The sequence below is a fragment of the Belonocnema kinseyi genome, chromosome 5 (assembly GCF_010883055.1).
Source record: "Belonocnema kinseyi isolate 2016_QV_RU_SX_M_011 chromosome 5, B_treatae_v1, whole genome shotgun sequence".
Classification (NCBI taxonomy): domain Eukaryota; kingdom Metazoa; phylum Arthropoda; class Insecta; order Hymenoptera; family Cynipidae; genus Belonocnema; species Belonocnema kinseyi.
Genome location: NC_046661.1, coordinates 137968131 through 137983127, shown reverse-complemented (window position 1 = coordinate 137983127; position 14997 = coordinate 137968131). Strand labels below are relative to the sequence as shown.

At 21.7% G+C, this 14997-nt stretch overlaps 1 protein-coding gene across 1 annotated transcript in view; it reads right to left on the bottom strand.

Moving 5' to 3' along the window:
* LOC117172526 overlaps nucleotides 1-14997 on the bottom strand; it is a 41865-nt gene that overhangs the window by 14629 nt on the left and 12239 nt on the right. Inside the window, exons 2-4 of the mRNA XM_033360553.1 lie at nucleotides 13457-13710; nucleotides 7383-7624; nucleotides 1230-1445 (exon numbers count right to left, since the gene is read on the bottom strand). Of these exons, the coding sequence (XP_033216444.1) occupies nucleotides 1230-1445; nucleotides 7383-7624; nucleotides 13457-13683 (685 nt within the window). The 5' untranslated portion in view covers nucleotides 13684-13710. The remainder of the gene's footprint in view (nucleotides 1-1229; nucleotides 1446-7382; nucleotides 7625-13456; nucleotides 13711-14997) is intronic.

The following is a 14997-nucleotide window of genomic DNA, read 5'->3' as shown; positions in this document are numbered from 1 at the left end:
ATTTAAAATTTTAAATTACATTTTTGCGAAAGCTTTTTGTATTTTTTTTATTCAAAAATATTATGCACATTTCAAAAAAAGCGTTAAAATGTAAGCAATAATTTTTTCTTTGAAAAAAGAATTAAATTTTGTATCACCTACCAAATTTGTGAAAACATGCGCTTGGAAGAAAAAAAAATTATCGATTATTATTTTGGATTTTTTTCAAATACTGTGAATATTAAAAAAACATGCGTTACCTTGAAATATTTTATTTAAAATTATTGCTATTTTAAATTCAAGAAATAAGCTTCGAAATTTTAAATGTTAAAAATAATTTTTGAAACTAATGTCTTATTGTTGTATTTGTAATCAATAAAATATATTTATAAAAAATTCTAATTGTTAAAATTCGGGAATTTTCCAATTCGGATATTTTATAAATCGGCAATTTTCTGTCGAGAATTTTATTATTCGGGAATTTTGCAATTCAAGAATTTTATATTTCTGAAATTTTACCATTCGAAAATTTTATTATTCGGGAATTTTCCAATTCGGTATTTTTATTTTTCGGCAATTTTATTATTTAGGAATTTTCCAACTCGGTATTTTTATTTTTCGGCAATTTTATTATTCCCGAATTTGATTAATCGAGAATTTTCTAATTCGGGAATTTTACAGTGTTGGGAATTTTATTTTTCGGGATTTTTCAGTCGTCCCCTAGATTTATCAACATTTTGAAATAAAATTTTAAAGCTTTCAAAGGATGTTCAAATTATTTAAATTATTATATAATATTTTATTATTTTATTATTATTATAATATTATATAATATTTGAATTATTTAAATTCAAGAATTTTTCACATTTCATATTTTATAAACCGGCAATTTTATTTCCCGAATTTTCCAAGTACCTCTATTAAAAATATTACAAGAATTTTATATTTCGGAAGCCTCAGTTGTCGGAAAAATATTATTTCATCGAAATTCCTAAAATATCTAAATATTTTTTAAACTAGCTAAAATTTTCCCTATAATTTGGTAAAATCCAACATTCTATTTGAAATATATTTAAAATCTTGAAAAATCTTTTAGAATTTTCCCCACAATTTTAGGAAAATGATATAACCTTGCTAACTGATAAACTATTTCGAAAAATCAGATTTAAGCTCAAATTTAGGTGCTGAAATTCTTCGAAAGAAACTGAAAAAATGAAAAATTTTAAAATATAAAAAATTCTATTTCTTACCGAGAGTCATTCCGGCATCGAAAACGACAGAAACTGTGGCCGAGAGTTCGTAGACTGCAGTTACGAGCCAAAGATCGCGAGTTTGCGATGATGTCGATGGCAACATTAGAGCCGAAATTGCCATTTGCCGGCTACTGTGAGTTAAATAAAGAGCGACCACAGCAAACAGTTGCACTGCTATGAAATCTGCACTCGAAAGCATCAACCAGTAAGGTCCTAAAAGAAAATTCCCTTATTTTTCAATTATCTAGAAGAAGAAAAAAATCGAAAAACGAGGGATACTCTTAAATCTCTCAATCCAAAGCAAAAAAAAAAAAAAATATAAAAAAGGAGAAAACACTTTTTCTCACGTTCATAGAGTACTTTTTTAGCGCTCAATGGCAGAAAAAATGCATAAGACTTCAAAATAACAGAAGATTATTGATATATATAAAAATAAAAATATTAATAAAATAAAAAAAATATTTATAAATTTATAGAATATAAATAATGAAATAAAAATATTATAAAAATAACAGAAGAAATTCAATTACTTTCTTTTTTAATTGTTTGAACATCCTTTCAAAGTTTTAAAATTTTATTTCAAAATCTTGAGAAATCTAGAAGTTGTTTTGAATAAAAATTTTTTCCGAACTTTTAAATATCTGTCAAAATGAATTTTTTCCGTAGACAATAGACTTTTTTTGGTAGAAAATGATTTTTTTTTTTTGAAAGTTAATCTGCTTACTTAGAAATTCTTATTTCTGCTTAAAATAAATATACTTGGTTAAAAAATAAAACTCTTTTATTGAAAAAAAATTTTTTCTTTTTAACATTCATCATATTATAAAAAAAAAAAATTATTTCTTTGGATAAAAAATCAGCTATTAAATTGAAAACTTGTTTTTTTTTAATGAAATTACTTTTTTTTACCAAAAATTGAACTATTTTTCTGATAATCCGATTTTTTTATGGTTAAAAATTAATTTTTAAACGGGAAATTCAAATATTATATGTTTGGCGGAAATTTTCTCTTTTTTGGACGAAAATTCAACTTTTTGGTTGAAAAGTGATATTTTTTATTTAAAAATTAAACTATATTTTGAAAATTAATGTAAGTTGTAGAGAAATAATCTTATTGGTTGAAAATTAACGTATTTTGTTGAAAAATCGACTTCTCTTGGTAGAAAACGAAATTTTTTTTTTATTTAATCTGTTTGCTTAAAAATTCTTTTTTCTGGTTAAAAATTAAAATATTTCAGTTAAATATTCATCATTTTAGTTGAAAAATAAACTCATTTGTTGAAAATTAATTATTTCTTGTTTAAGATTCATCATTTTAATAAAAAAAAATCACTTCTATGGTTTAAAAATAAGCTATTTTATTTCCAATTTGTTTCTTTTTTTGATTGAAAAGGAATTTTTTTTACCAAAAAATGAACTAATTTTCTGATAATCCGATTTTTTTTGTTGATTAAGAATTAAATTAATCTTTTTTTGTTAACTAAAAATTAAACCGTTCTACTTTGAGATTTAAATTGACCTTTTCTAGTTGAAAATTTAAGTTTGGATGTAAATTTCTCTTTTTAAATAAAAAATTTATTTATTTCATTGAAAATTCACATATTTTGTTTTAAAAAACTACTTTTTTTGTTAAATATATATTATAATTTTTGTTGAAAATTCATCTTTCAGTTTAGATTCATCATTTTTATTAAAAATTCCTTTCTTTCGTTGAAAAATTAGGCATTTTATTGAAAATTTGTTTCTTTTTTGGTTTAAAATAATTGTTTTCCAGTTCAATGAAATTAAACAAATGGAACACTAAAGCTAAAAAACTTTTCACTTCAGGTATTACCGTTATCATTTTCAAGGCTCTAAATTAAAAAATCAATCAATGAACTTTAAAATTTTCAAAATTATATAATTTTAAGGAATTTTAAGCTAGAAACATTGAATACTGAAAAATAGAAAATTTTTTAACTGAACACTTCTCAAATCAGAAATTCAATTATTTTCTTTTTAAGTAGTTTAAATATACTTAGAAGGCTTCAAAATTTTAAGAAATTTAGAAGTAGTTTTAAATTTGTTTCAAATTTAAAATTATTTTGCAAATTTTTTCAAAATTTCTAAATATCTTTCAAAATTAATTGATTTTTTCCTACAATTGTAATAAAATCCTGCAAATTTTAGAGAATTTCTTTACAATTTGGATCTGTACATAACAATTGAACAATTATTATTTGTAGGGAAATTAAAAATAATTTTGTATTTTGAAATATTATTTTAAGATAATATTTAAAAAGTTTTGCAAAGATTTAAACAAAATTTTCGAAAGAGGTTCTAGAAGATTTTAGGAAAACCTAAAATTTGCATGATAATTTTTAATATTTTTAAAACTCCTAAATATCTCTTAAAATTACTCAAATTTTTTCTACAAATGTTCATTTGTAAATTATACATCAAAATTTAAAAATTTTACTTGTGAATAAAAATTCAAATATTGCTAAATATTCAATCATTAATCTTTTTTTTAAACCAAAAACATAAATTTTTCAAAAAATAGTTTAACTTTCAACCAAAAAGATGAATATTCTAAGATAAATTTTTGAAAGAAGAAAATTAATTTAAAAATTTAAAAATAATGGTCTACAAAAAAGACTATTTTTCAATACAATACGTGAATTATCAACGAAATAATTAAATTTCCAAAAAAAAGGTCAATTTCAGATTAAAAAATTAGTTTTTAACAAAAAATAAAAGAATTCCCAGCAAAATAGTTGAATTTGAAATTAAATAGTTTCATTTTTGATTAAAAAAGATCGTTTTTAAAAAAAAAATGGAATAGCTAAATTTTCAATTAAAAAAAAATTAACTTTTCACTATAAAAAAATGGATGGATGAATTTTAAACTAGAGAGATAAATTTTTAAACAAGAAAATTAATTTTTAAATATTAAAATTAATTTTCAAACAAAAAGAATAATTTGTAAATTACTCAAAAAAATGCAATTTTTCAACGGAACACGTAAATTCTCAACCAAAGAATTGAAATTTAAAAATATCAATCTCAAATTGAAAAAATAATTTTATACAAAAAAAGAGAAGATTTTCCATCAAAATAGTTTAATTTTCAACTAAAATGATGCATCTTTATCTGGAATAGATGAACTTCAAACCAAAAACATAAGTTAGACAAAAATAGTTTAACTTTCAACAAAAAAGATGAATTTTCTACATTGAATTTTTGAAAGAAGAAAATTAATTTTAAAATTTAAAAATAATGGTCTACAAAAAAGAGGAGTTTTGAGCACAATACGTGAATTATCAACGTAATAATTGAATTTTCAACTAAAAAAATACCAATTTTCGACAATAAATTAATAACTAAAATATCAGGTAAAAAAATTAATTTCTTACAAACAAACATGTCTGCCAAAGTGATAAATTTACAATTAAACTGATGAACATTTAACTGAAATACTTGAATTTTAGACCAATGAAAGATGATTTTTTAAAAAAGGAGATTAATTTTTTACTAGAAAAAAAATTTTAACAAAAAAGATAAATTTTCAACGACAAAAAATGAATTTTTGGAAGAAGAAAATTAATTTTTAAACAAAAAAATAATGGTCCTCAAAAAAGACGATTTTTCAATGCAATACATGAATTATCAAGGAAATAATTGAATTTTAAATTAAAAAATACCAATTTTCGACAAAAAATTACTAACTACAATATCAAATTTCAAATAAGATTTTAGTATTTTACAAAATTAAAAAAATATATTTTCAACAACAAAAAAATCGAAAGAAAAATGAAGTTTTTAATCAAACAGCTCATTTTTCACCAAAAAAATGTATTTTTAATTGAAAAGATGAACCTTCAACAACAACAAAAATTATTTTTTAATAAAATAGTTTAACTTTCAACCAACAAATTTTATTTACAACCTATAAGATGAATTTTCAACTGAAATGATAAATATTTGACTGGAATACCCCAATTTTCAACCGAAAAGAATTTTTTAACAAGAAGATTAACTTTCAAAGAAAAATATAATTTTCTACAAAAACAAAAGTTTATTTTTGAACAAAATACGTGAATTTTAATCTAAATAATTGAGCTTTCAATTAAAAATACGAAAAATGAAGATAGAAAATAATCTTCAACCAAACTGATAAATTTTCAACCATAAAGATTAATTTTTTTAAATAAAGACAAATTTTCAACGAAGTACATAAATTTTCAAACAAATAATTCAATTTTTTAATAAAAAATATCAATTTTCAACCAAATAGTTGAATTTTTACAAAAAAAAAAGATAAATTAATTTTCAACGAAGTAGTAAACATAATTCTTGTTCTTTTTTTAAAAATAATTAATTTAAATAATTTTCAAATAATTAAATTTTTGAATAAAAAATGAGACTGAAAAATCCCGAAAAATAAAACTCCCAAAAACTGTAAAATTCCCGAATAATAAAATTGCCGAAAAATAAAAATATCGAATTGGAAAATTCTCGAAAAATAAAATTCCCGGATTTAACTTTCCCGAAATGGAAAATTCCCGACAGAAAATTGCGGAATTATAAAATATCCAAATTGAAAAATTTCCGAAATTTATCAATATATTATTTACCAATTTTACCAATTATTTTAAATGTTTGATTTCGGCAAATTTATCATTCGGGATTTTCCTGTCATCATTTTCAAAATTATATTAAGTAATTTTAAGCTAGACACATTAAAAATTGAAAAATATTTTTTTTAAATCTAACAGTTCTTAAATTAGAAGTTAAATTATTTAATTTTTAAATAGTCTGGGCATCCTTTAAAAGCTTTAAAATTTTATTTCCAAATATTGAGAAATCTAGAAGTGGTTGAAAATTTTTCCAAATTCAAACTAATTTTTGAATTTTTTTTCGGAACTTTTAAATATATTTCAAAATGAATTCAATTCTTTCTATAACTTTTAGAAAATCCTGCAAATTTAAAAACAACTTTAATCCGAATTTCTAAATAACAATAGAACACTTATTATTTTTAAAAAGATTCGAATCAAATTGAGCATTTGAAATAATTTCAAATACTTACAGCCAAATTAAAAATAAAATGTAGATATTTGCAGATTTCCAACAAAAAATTAAAAAAATTTTTAAGAATTGTGAAAGACTTCAGAAGAATAAAAAATTTCTTAAGATTCTTAGGAAAATTGAAAATGATTTTTCACTTTGAAACATTATGGAAGATTTTAAGGATTTTTTTGCAGGATTTTCAAAAATTGGAAAATTTCGATTAATTTTAAAAGATATTTAGAAGTTCTAAGAATTCGTAAAATTCCCGGTTTCCCAGTCCGACGGCCACCCTGTTTTTTACTGAAAAAAACTTCTATTTTTTTAAGCACTTTAAAACTGCATTCTAAAATTCTTTAAATCAAAATATATGCTTTTAAAAATTAAAAATGGAAAATTTTTAAAGTGAAAATTGTTCGAATTAAACATTCTAAACTGAATGATGTAATCATTTATAAAAATCACAATTTGAAAAATTATTTAAAAAAAAAAAACGGTCGAAATCAAAGTTAGACAAAATTTTTATTTTAAAAGTTTCGTAAAATTTCCGGTCAAAAAATAAATTCACTGTCATTTCCCGGTGTTATAAAATTCCCGATCATTTCCCGGTGTTATAAAATTCCCGGCCATTTCCATGTGTTATAAAATTCCCGGTCATTTCCCGTCGTTATAAAATTCCCGGTCATTTCCCGGCGCTATAAAATTCCCGGTAATTTCCCGGCGTTATAAAATTTCCGGTAATTTCCTGGTATTATAAAATTCCCGGTCATTTCCCGGTGTTATAAAATTCCCGGTCATTTCCCGGCGTTATAAAATTCCCGGTCATTTCCCGGCGTTATAAAATTCCATGTTATTTCCCGGTGTTATAAAATTCCCGGTCATTTCCAGGAGTTATGAAATTCCCGGTCATTACCCGGTGTTATGAAATTCCCGGTCATTTCCCGGCGTTATAAAATTTCCGATCATTTCCCGGTCCAGCGGCCACCCTGCATGAGCTAAAATTGAATGTTGGAGGTGGGAAGACATTTAAAATTAGAATAAATACGGAATTTAATTTGCTAAATGAAAAAATGGATGGTAAAAGTGATTTTTTGTACGTACGAAAACATTCGGTCCAGGTTCCGTTGATATCAACCATACCCATGAGTACAACTGTGGTGCAGTAGAGGGTGTACAAACATAAAACGGGATTGACCACATGCTGGACGATGTCATCTCTGTGACGAGATCTGGCTGCCAGCGACCAGTGCAGATGGCAGATTAAAATAAACTGCAAAAGCTTCAAGAAGTTGCTCGTGAAATCCAACTGCGGATAGCGAACTCCGAAGAGAAAGCTCGCTCCACTGCACAATTAAAAAAAAAAAAAAAAAGAAAACAAAAACAATAAACAAAATTCATTATGTACTGATTTCGAAGTACTGGATTTTCAATCAGGGTCTAAAATGTTGACTTCACAGTATGAAAATGCTCGAGAACCAGGCGAAATACTGTCATTTTTCACGAAAAAAAAGAAATAAATTCTTTTTAATAAAATTATTGTAGGGACCATTATTGAATTTAATAAAAAATGAATTAGAAAAAAAGAGTTAAATTTTCATTAAAAGAAAAAGAAGGTTTAACAAAGTAGTTCTACTTTTAAACAAATATATTTGAATTTGCAACCGAAAATACGAGTTTTAAAGAAAAGTATAATAGTTACGTTTTCATTTAAAAAAATGGATTTAAAATGTTTAAAAACTAATTTTCAACAAAATAGTTCAATCTCATACCAATGACATGAACTATTAACTAAATTGAATAATCTGTACATAAGAGAATTAATTTTCATATAAATAGTTGAATTTACAAACAAAAATGTGAATATTTTATTTAAAAAGATAAATTTCCAGCTAAAAAGAAAAAAAAATCAAAAGAAATTGTTCAATTTTCCGATAAAGAAAGGAACTTTTAACTAAAATGATGAACCTTTAAATAAACATAAAATAATTTTTAATCAAATACTTGAATTTTCAATACAAAAACACAAAAACGAACAACAAAAACAGGAATTTTCAAAAAAATAGTTAATTTTTCCACCAGAGAAGGATTTTCACCTAAAAAACACGAATTTTCAACAAAATAGTTCAATTTTCTAACAAAGAAATATAGTTGTAACTAAAATGATTAATCCGTAAATAAAAAAATTAATTTTTAAGCAAATGTTTGAATTTACAACCAAAAATATCAATTTTTCATCCAAAAAGACAATTTTTCAATAAAAAAGCTCAATATTTGAGCAAAAAGAAAAAGAAATAAATTTTCAAAAAAATAAAATAAAAAATTAGTTCAATTTTCAACTACAGAAATGAACTTTTAACTAAAATTATAAATCTTCTAATTAAAAAAATAAATTTTTACCCAAAATACATGAATTTTCAACTAAAAATCTCAATATTCAACAACAACAAAATATAAAACAAAAAAAATTTGGTCAACAAAATTTTTTTAACAAAAAAAAACAAAAATTTTTTTAATAAAATAGTTAATTTTTCAACCTGAGAAGAATTTTCAACTAAAAAAGACGAATTTTCAAAAAAATAATGCCATTTTTCACTAAAGTAATGAACTCAAAATTTAAGTCAAAAAATTTTTTAACCAAAAAAAAACAAACGAATTTTCAATAAAATAGTTAATTTTTCAACCAGAGAAGAATTTTCAACTAAAAAAGACGAATTTTTAACAAAATAATTCAATTTTTTTACTAAAGTAATGAAATTTTAACTAAAATCATGAATTTTAAAAAAATTAATTTTTAACTAGATTTTAAATTTTCCATCTAAAAAGAGAATTTTCCAATAAAATACATGAATTTTCAAATAAAAAAAAATTTTAACAGATAATTGAATTTTCCATAAAAAAAAACAGTTCTTAACAAAATACATGAATTTTCAACTACAAATCTCAATATTCAACAACAAAAAAATATAATTTTCAACTAGATTTTAAATAATCCATCTAAAAAGAGAATTTTCCAATAAAATACAAGAAATTTTAAATAAAAAATTTTTTTAAAACAGATAATTGAATTTTCCATTTAAGAAAACAGTTCTTAACAAAATACATTAATTTTCAATTCAAAATCTCAACATTCAAGAACACAAAAATTTAATACAAAAAATTTTCGTCAACAAAATTTTTTTAACCAAAAAAAAAAGGAATTTTCAATAAAATAGTTAATTTTTTTAATCAAACAGAAGTTTTTAATAAAATAATGCAATTTTCCACAAAAGAAATTAACTTTTAACTAAAATTAAAAATCTTCTAATCAAAAAATTAGTTTTTACCCAAAATACATGAATTTTCAACCAAAAATCTCAATATTCAAGAACAAAAAAATAAAATACAAAAGATTTTGGTCCACAAAATTTTTTTAACAAAAAAGAAAAAAAAAACGAATTTTCAATGAAGTAGTTAATTTTTCAATCTGAGAAGAATTTTCAACTAAAAAAGACGACTTTTCAAAAAAAATAATGCCATTTTTCACTAAAGTAATGAACTTTTAAATAAAATTATAAATCTTCTGATAAAAAATAAATTTTTACCCAAAATACATGAATTTTCAACTAAAAATCTCAATATTCAAAAAAAAAAAATAATACAAAAAAAGAACAAACGAATTTTCAATAAAGTAGTTAATTTTTCATCCAGAGAAGAATTTTCAATTAAAAAAGAGGACTTTTCAACAACATAATTCAATTTTTTTTACTAAAGTAATTAAATTTTAACTAAAACCATGAATTTTTAACAACAACAAAATTAATTTTTAACTAGATTTTAAATTTTCCATCTAAAGAAAGAACTTTTCAATAAAACACATGAATTTTCAAATACAAAAAAAATTTTAAACAGATCCATGAATTTTTCATTAAAAAAAACAAAAGTTTTTTAAAAAATACATGAATTTTCAACTAAAAAATGTCAATTATCAACAACAAAAATGATGTCTAAAAAAAGTTCAATTTTGTACTAAAGAAATAAACTTTTAACTAAAATTATGAATCTTCAAATAAAAAAATTAATTTTTAACCGAATACTTGAATCTTCTATCGAAAAAGACCATTTTTCAACAAAATACATGAATTTTCAAATAAAAATTTCAATATTCAACAAAAAAATTAGAATATTCAAAATTTAAGTCAAAAAATTTTTTTAACCAATAAAAAAAATGAATTTCCAATAAAATAGTTAATTTTTCAACCAGAGAAGAACTTTCAAGTAAAAAAGACGAATTTTCAACAAAATAATTCAATTTTTTACTAATAATAAACACAAATAAAATTCATGAATTTGTAAATAAAAAGATAAATTTTCAACTAAAAAGAAAAGAACTACTATAACTAAAGTTATAAATCTTCTAATAAAAAAAACGAATGTCTAAGCAAAATATATGAATTTTCAACTAAAAAATCTCAATATTCAACAAAAAATGGAATATTTACATTTTCAGTTAAAAAAATTAATCTTGAAAAAAAACGAATTTAAAAAAAAAAATAATTTTTTAATAACAGATGAATTTTTTACTGAAATTATGTATCCTCAAATAAAAAAAAAATTTTAACTAAATAGTTAAATTTTCAATTAAAAAATATTAATTTTTCACACAAAAATACCATTTTTCGACAAAACACATACAATTTTTGAATAAAAAAAGACAACAAAAAAACAGCAACATGAGAAAAAAACAAAAAAAATGCATTTTCAAAGAAAAAAAATTGTTCAATTTTCCAATAAACAAAAGAACTTTTAGCTCAAATAATGAATTTTCAATTTAAAAAATTAATTTTCTATGAAAAAAAGACAAATTTTTCAATAAAATACATTAATTTAATACATTAATACATTAATAATTAATACATTAATTCAATTTTCCGCTAAATAAATAAAGTTTTATTTTAAATGATGAATCTTTAAATAAAAAAAAATTAATTTTGCAACAGATATTTGAATTTTCCATCCAAAAAGATAATTTTTGAACAAAATACATGAATTTTCAATTTTAAAAAATCAATTTTCGGTAGAAATTTTATCCTCTTGATAGAAAATTTGACAATTTACTTGCAATTATTTTCTTTCATGGCTGAAAAATCTTTCTTGGTTGAAAATTTACCAATTTTTCAAATAAATACATGAATTTTCTATTAAAAAAATCAATTTCTGGAAGAAAATTAAACAATTTACTTGTAATTATCTCCTTTCATGGCTGAAAAAATTTTCATGGTTGAAAATATTCACCTCATTTATTGAAAAATATTCTTTCTGATTTAAAAAATAATTCCCTTTGGTTGGAAATCCTATCTTTTTTTAAAATAAAAAATGCCACATTTTGGGTGAAAATTATTGTTTTGGTTCAAATTTCGTTTTTTTTTTGGATTAAAATTAATTTTTTTTTAAACCAAAAATTGAACTATTCCATTTTTGTAAAAAATTAATTTTTATTAGTTAATATTCGTCGTTTTTTTCCAATAAACAAAAGGACTTTTAGCTCAAATAATGAATTTTCAATTGCGAAAATTCATTTTTAACCAAAAATATTAATTTTCTATCAAAAAAAGACAAAGTTTTCAATAAAATACATTAATTTTTTAATAAAAAGATAAATTTTCGACCAAAAAGAAAAAACAAATTTAAAAAAAAAATTGTTTCAATTTTCCACTAAAGAAATAAAGTTTTAGCTCAAATGATGAATCTTTAAATAAAAAAAATTAATTTTTTAACAAAATACATGAATTTTCAATTTTAATCTTTTAATTTTAATCTTTCTTGGTTGAAAATTTACAAATTTTTCAAATAAATACATGAATTTTCTATTAAAAAAATTAATTTTTGGAAGAAAGAATTTATTAATCTCAAAGAATTATTAATTCAAGAATTATTATTAATCTTAAAAAAGGCTTTCATGGCTGCAAAAATGTTCATGGTTGAAAATTCACCTCATTTATTGAAAAATATTCTTTCTGATTTGAAAAATAATTCCCTTTAGTTGGAAATCTGATCGTTTTTTGATTAAAAATGCCACAATTTGGGTGAAAATTATTGTTTTGGTTGAAATTTCGTTTTTTTTTTGTTTAAAATTTTTGGTCATTTTTGTCAGAATTTAACCTTTTTGGATTGCAAATTTAAGAATTTGGCAAGAAAATAATCTGAGTTGATTTAAAATTCATGTTTTTTTTCTAATTTTTAAACAGAAAATTAAACTATTTGGTTAAAAATGTATGCATTTAGTTGAAAATTTGTCGATTTTGGTAGAAAATTAATTAAATTAATTTATTTATAAGAAAAATTTAATTCACCGTCTTTTGTTGAGAATTCAACCTTTTTATTGAAAATTTATTTTAGTTGAATTCAGTTTTTAAATATAAATTAAACTAATTCGGGAAAAAATTCGATTTTCTCTGTTTAGAAAGTAATAGTTTTAACTAAAAAAATGTAATTATTCAAATTATGGTAAAAAATTGATTTTCTTTTTAAAATTCAATAATTTAGTTGCAATTATTTTCTGTCTTGGCTGAAAAAAATTCTTTCAGATTTGGAAATAGATCCCTTTCGTTGAAAATCTGCTTTTTAAAAAATAAACTATTCCATTTTTGTTCAAAATTAATTTTATTCGTTAATATTCCTCGTTTTTGGTAAAAATTTAATCTTTTTTCGTTGCAAATTGAAGGATTTGGCAAAAAATTAATCTGTGCTGATTGAAAATTTAAAGATTTTGTTGAAAATTCATGTTTACTTTATTAATTTTTTTAACAAAAAATTTAACTATTTCATTTATGGTTCTGTCAAAAATCAGTCTTTCTGGTTTGAAAATCGATCTCTATAGTTGGAAATTTAATATTTTTTGATAAAAAAAATGCCACATTTTGGATGAAAATTATTCAAACTAATAATTTACCTATTTTATTGAAAATTCCTGTTTTTTTTCTTTATTATTTTTTAAACCCAAAAATTGAACTAGTTCGTAAAAAATATATGTATTTCGTTAAAAATGCTTTGATTTTGGTAGGAAATGTCTATTTTTTTTTTGAAAATGCAATATTCATATTAGGTAAATTATGGAAGGAAAAAAATGTGCTTTTTCGGAAATTTGTAAAATTTTAGGCCCTGATTGAAATAAATTTTTTTTTTAAATTTATAATTACCAGAGGATAGATTGAATGGCAGATACGTAAAATATGGCATAGTGGTGCATCTGTGAATGCCGGTACCGGTGATATTTTATGATCTTGAGTAAGATCAGAAAAAAGGTGATCGCACTGAGCAGAACCAAAATACTGATTCGGCCGCAGGCCAAACTGTCGTATTGGTTGAAGCATCCTTTGTTCAATACGTCTAGCGTATCGTTGCCGTACCGTCGACTTCGAACCATTTTTTTTTTATTTCGACTCCAGAGTGCCTAAAACCAAAATTAATCCGAAAAATGCATTTATACCGCAAATATATTTCAAGATAAAAATTAATACTTTATAATTTAAGATAAATTTAAATTAATAAAAATTATTTAATTAAAAAAATGATATAAAAATTAATTAATTTAGAATAATAATATTATTTATTAAATTACTAATTTATTTAGTGAGGGTGTTTACTCAAATCCTGAAAAAAAAATTCCCTGACAATTCCAAGCTTTTTCCAGGTCAGGGTGACCGTTTTAATCACATACAAAATTCCCGGTCATTTCCCCGTTCGCAAACTTTTTTCACGGCCAATGAAATTTAAAAAATCAAACTATATTCTAAACATTTTTCCATATAAAGTAATAACATATTCAATAGTCTAAATTAAAGAATCAAGCAATGAACTTTAAAAATTTTCAAAATTATATTATTTTAAGTAATTTTAAGCTAGACATATTAAAAATTGAAAAATAATTTTTTTCACTTAACATTTCTGAGATTAGAAGTTAAATTATTTTTATTTTAAATAGTCTAGGCATCCTTCAAAAGCTTAACAATTTTATTTTAAAATTTCGAAAAATCTAGAAGTGGTTTTAAATATTTTTCAAAATGAATGTTTTCTATAAATTCTAAAAAAATCCGGCAAATTAAAAAAATAAATAAATTTGAATTTATAAATAAAAATAGAACACTTATTATTTCTAAAAATATTATAGTAATATTAAGAGATATTTAGAAGTTTTAAAAAGATTCGTATTACATTTTTAACATGAAATAATTTAAAATACTTTCAGCCGAATTTAATATAAAATTTAGATTTTTGCAGATTTCGAACAAAAAATTTAGAATTTTTTTAAGAATTATAAAAGACTACAAAAGAATAAACATTTTTAAAAGATTTTTAGGAAAATTGAAAATGATTTTTCACTTTGAAAAATTATTCGATTATTTAGATAGGAAAATTTCGAATAATTTTAAAATATATTTAGAAGATTTTAATTAATTTTGAATCTTTTGTTGAAATCTCATGTTTTTCGCTTGAAAATTCCACATTTTTTATGAATTTTTTTTTCTTCATTGGCTAAAAAATCAGTTAAAAATTCTTTAATTTTATCAAAACTTCGTCCTTTTCCGTGTTAAATTAATTTTTTTTTTGTTTAAAAATTCTTATTTTCTAGTCCAAAATTTAACTGTTTGGTTGAGAATTTTTTAATATGATGAAAAATTCTTCTTTTTTGGTAGTAAATTAATCTTTTTGTTTAAAAATTCGTATTTTTTACTCGAAA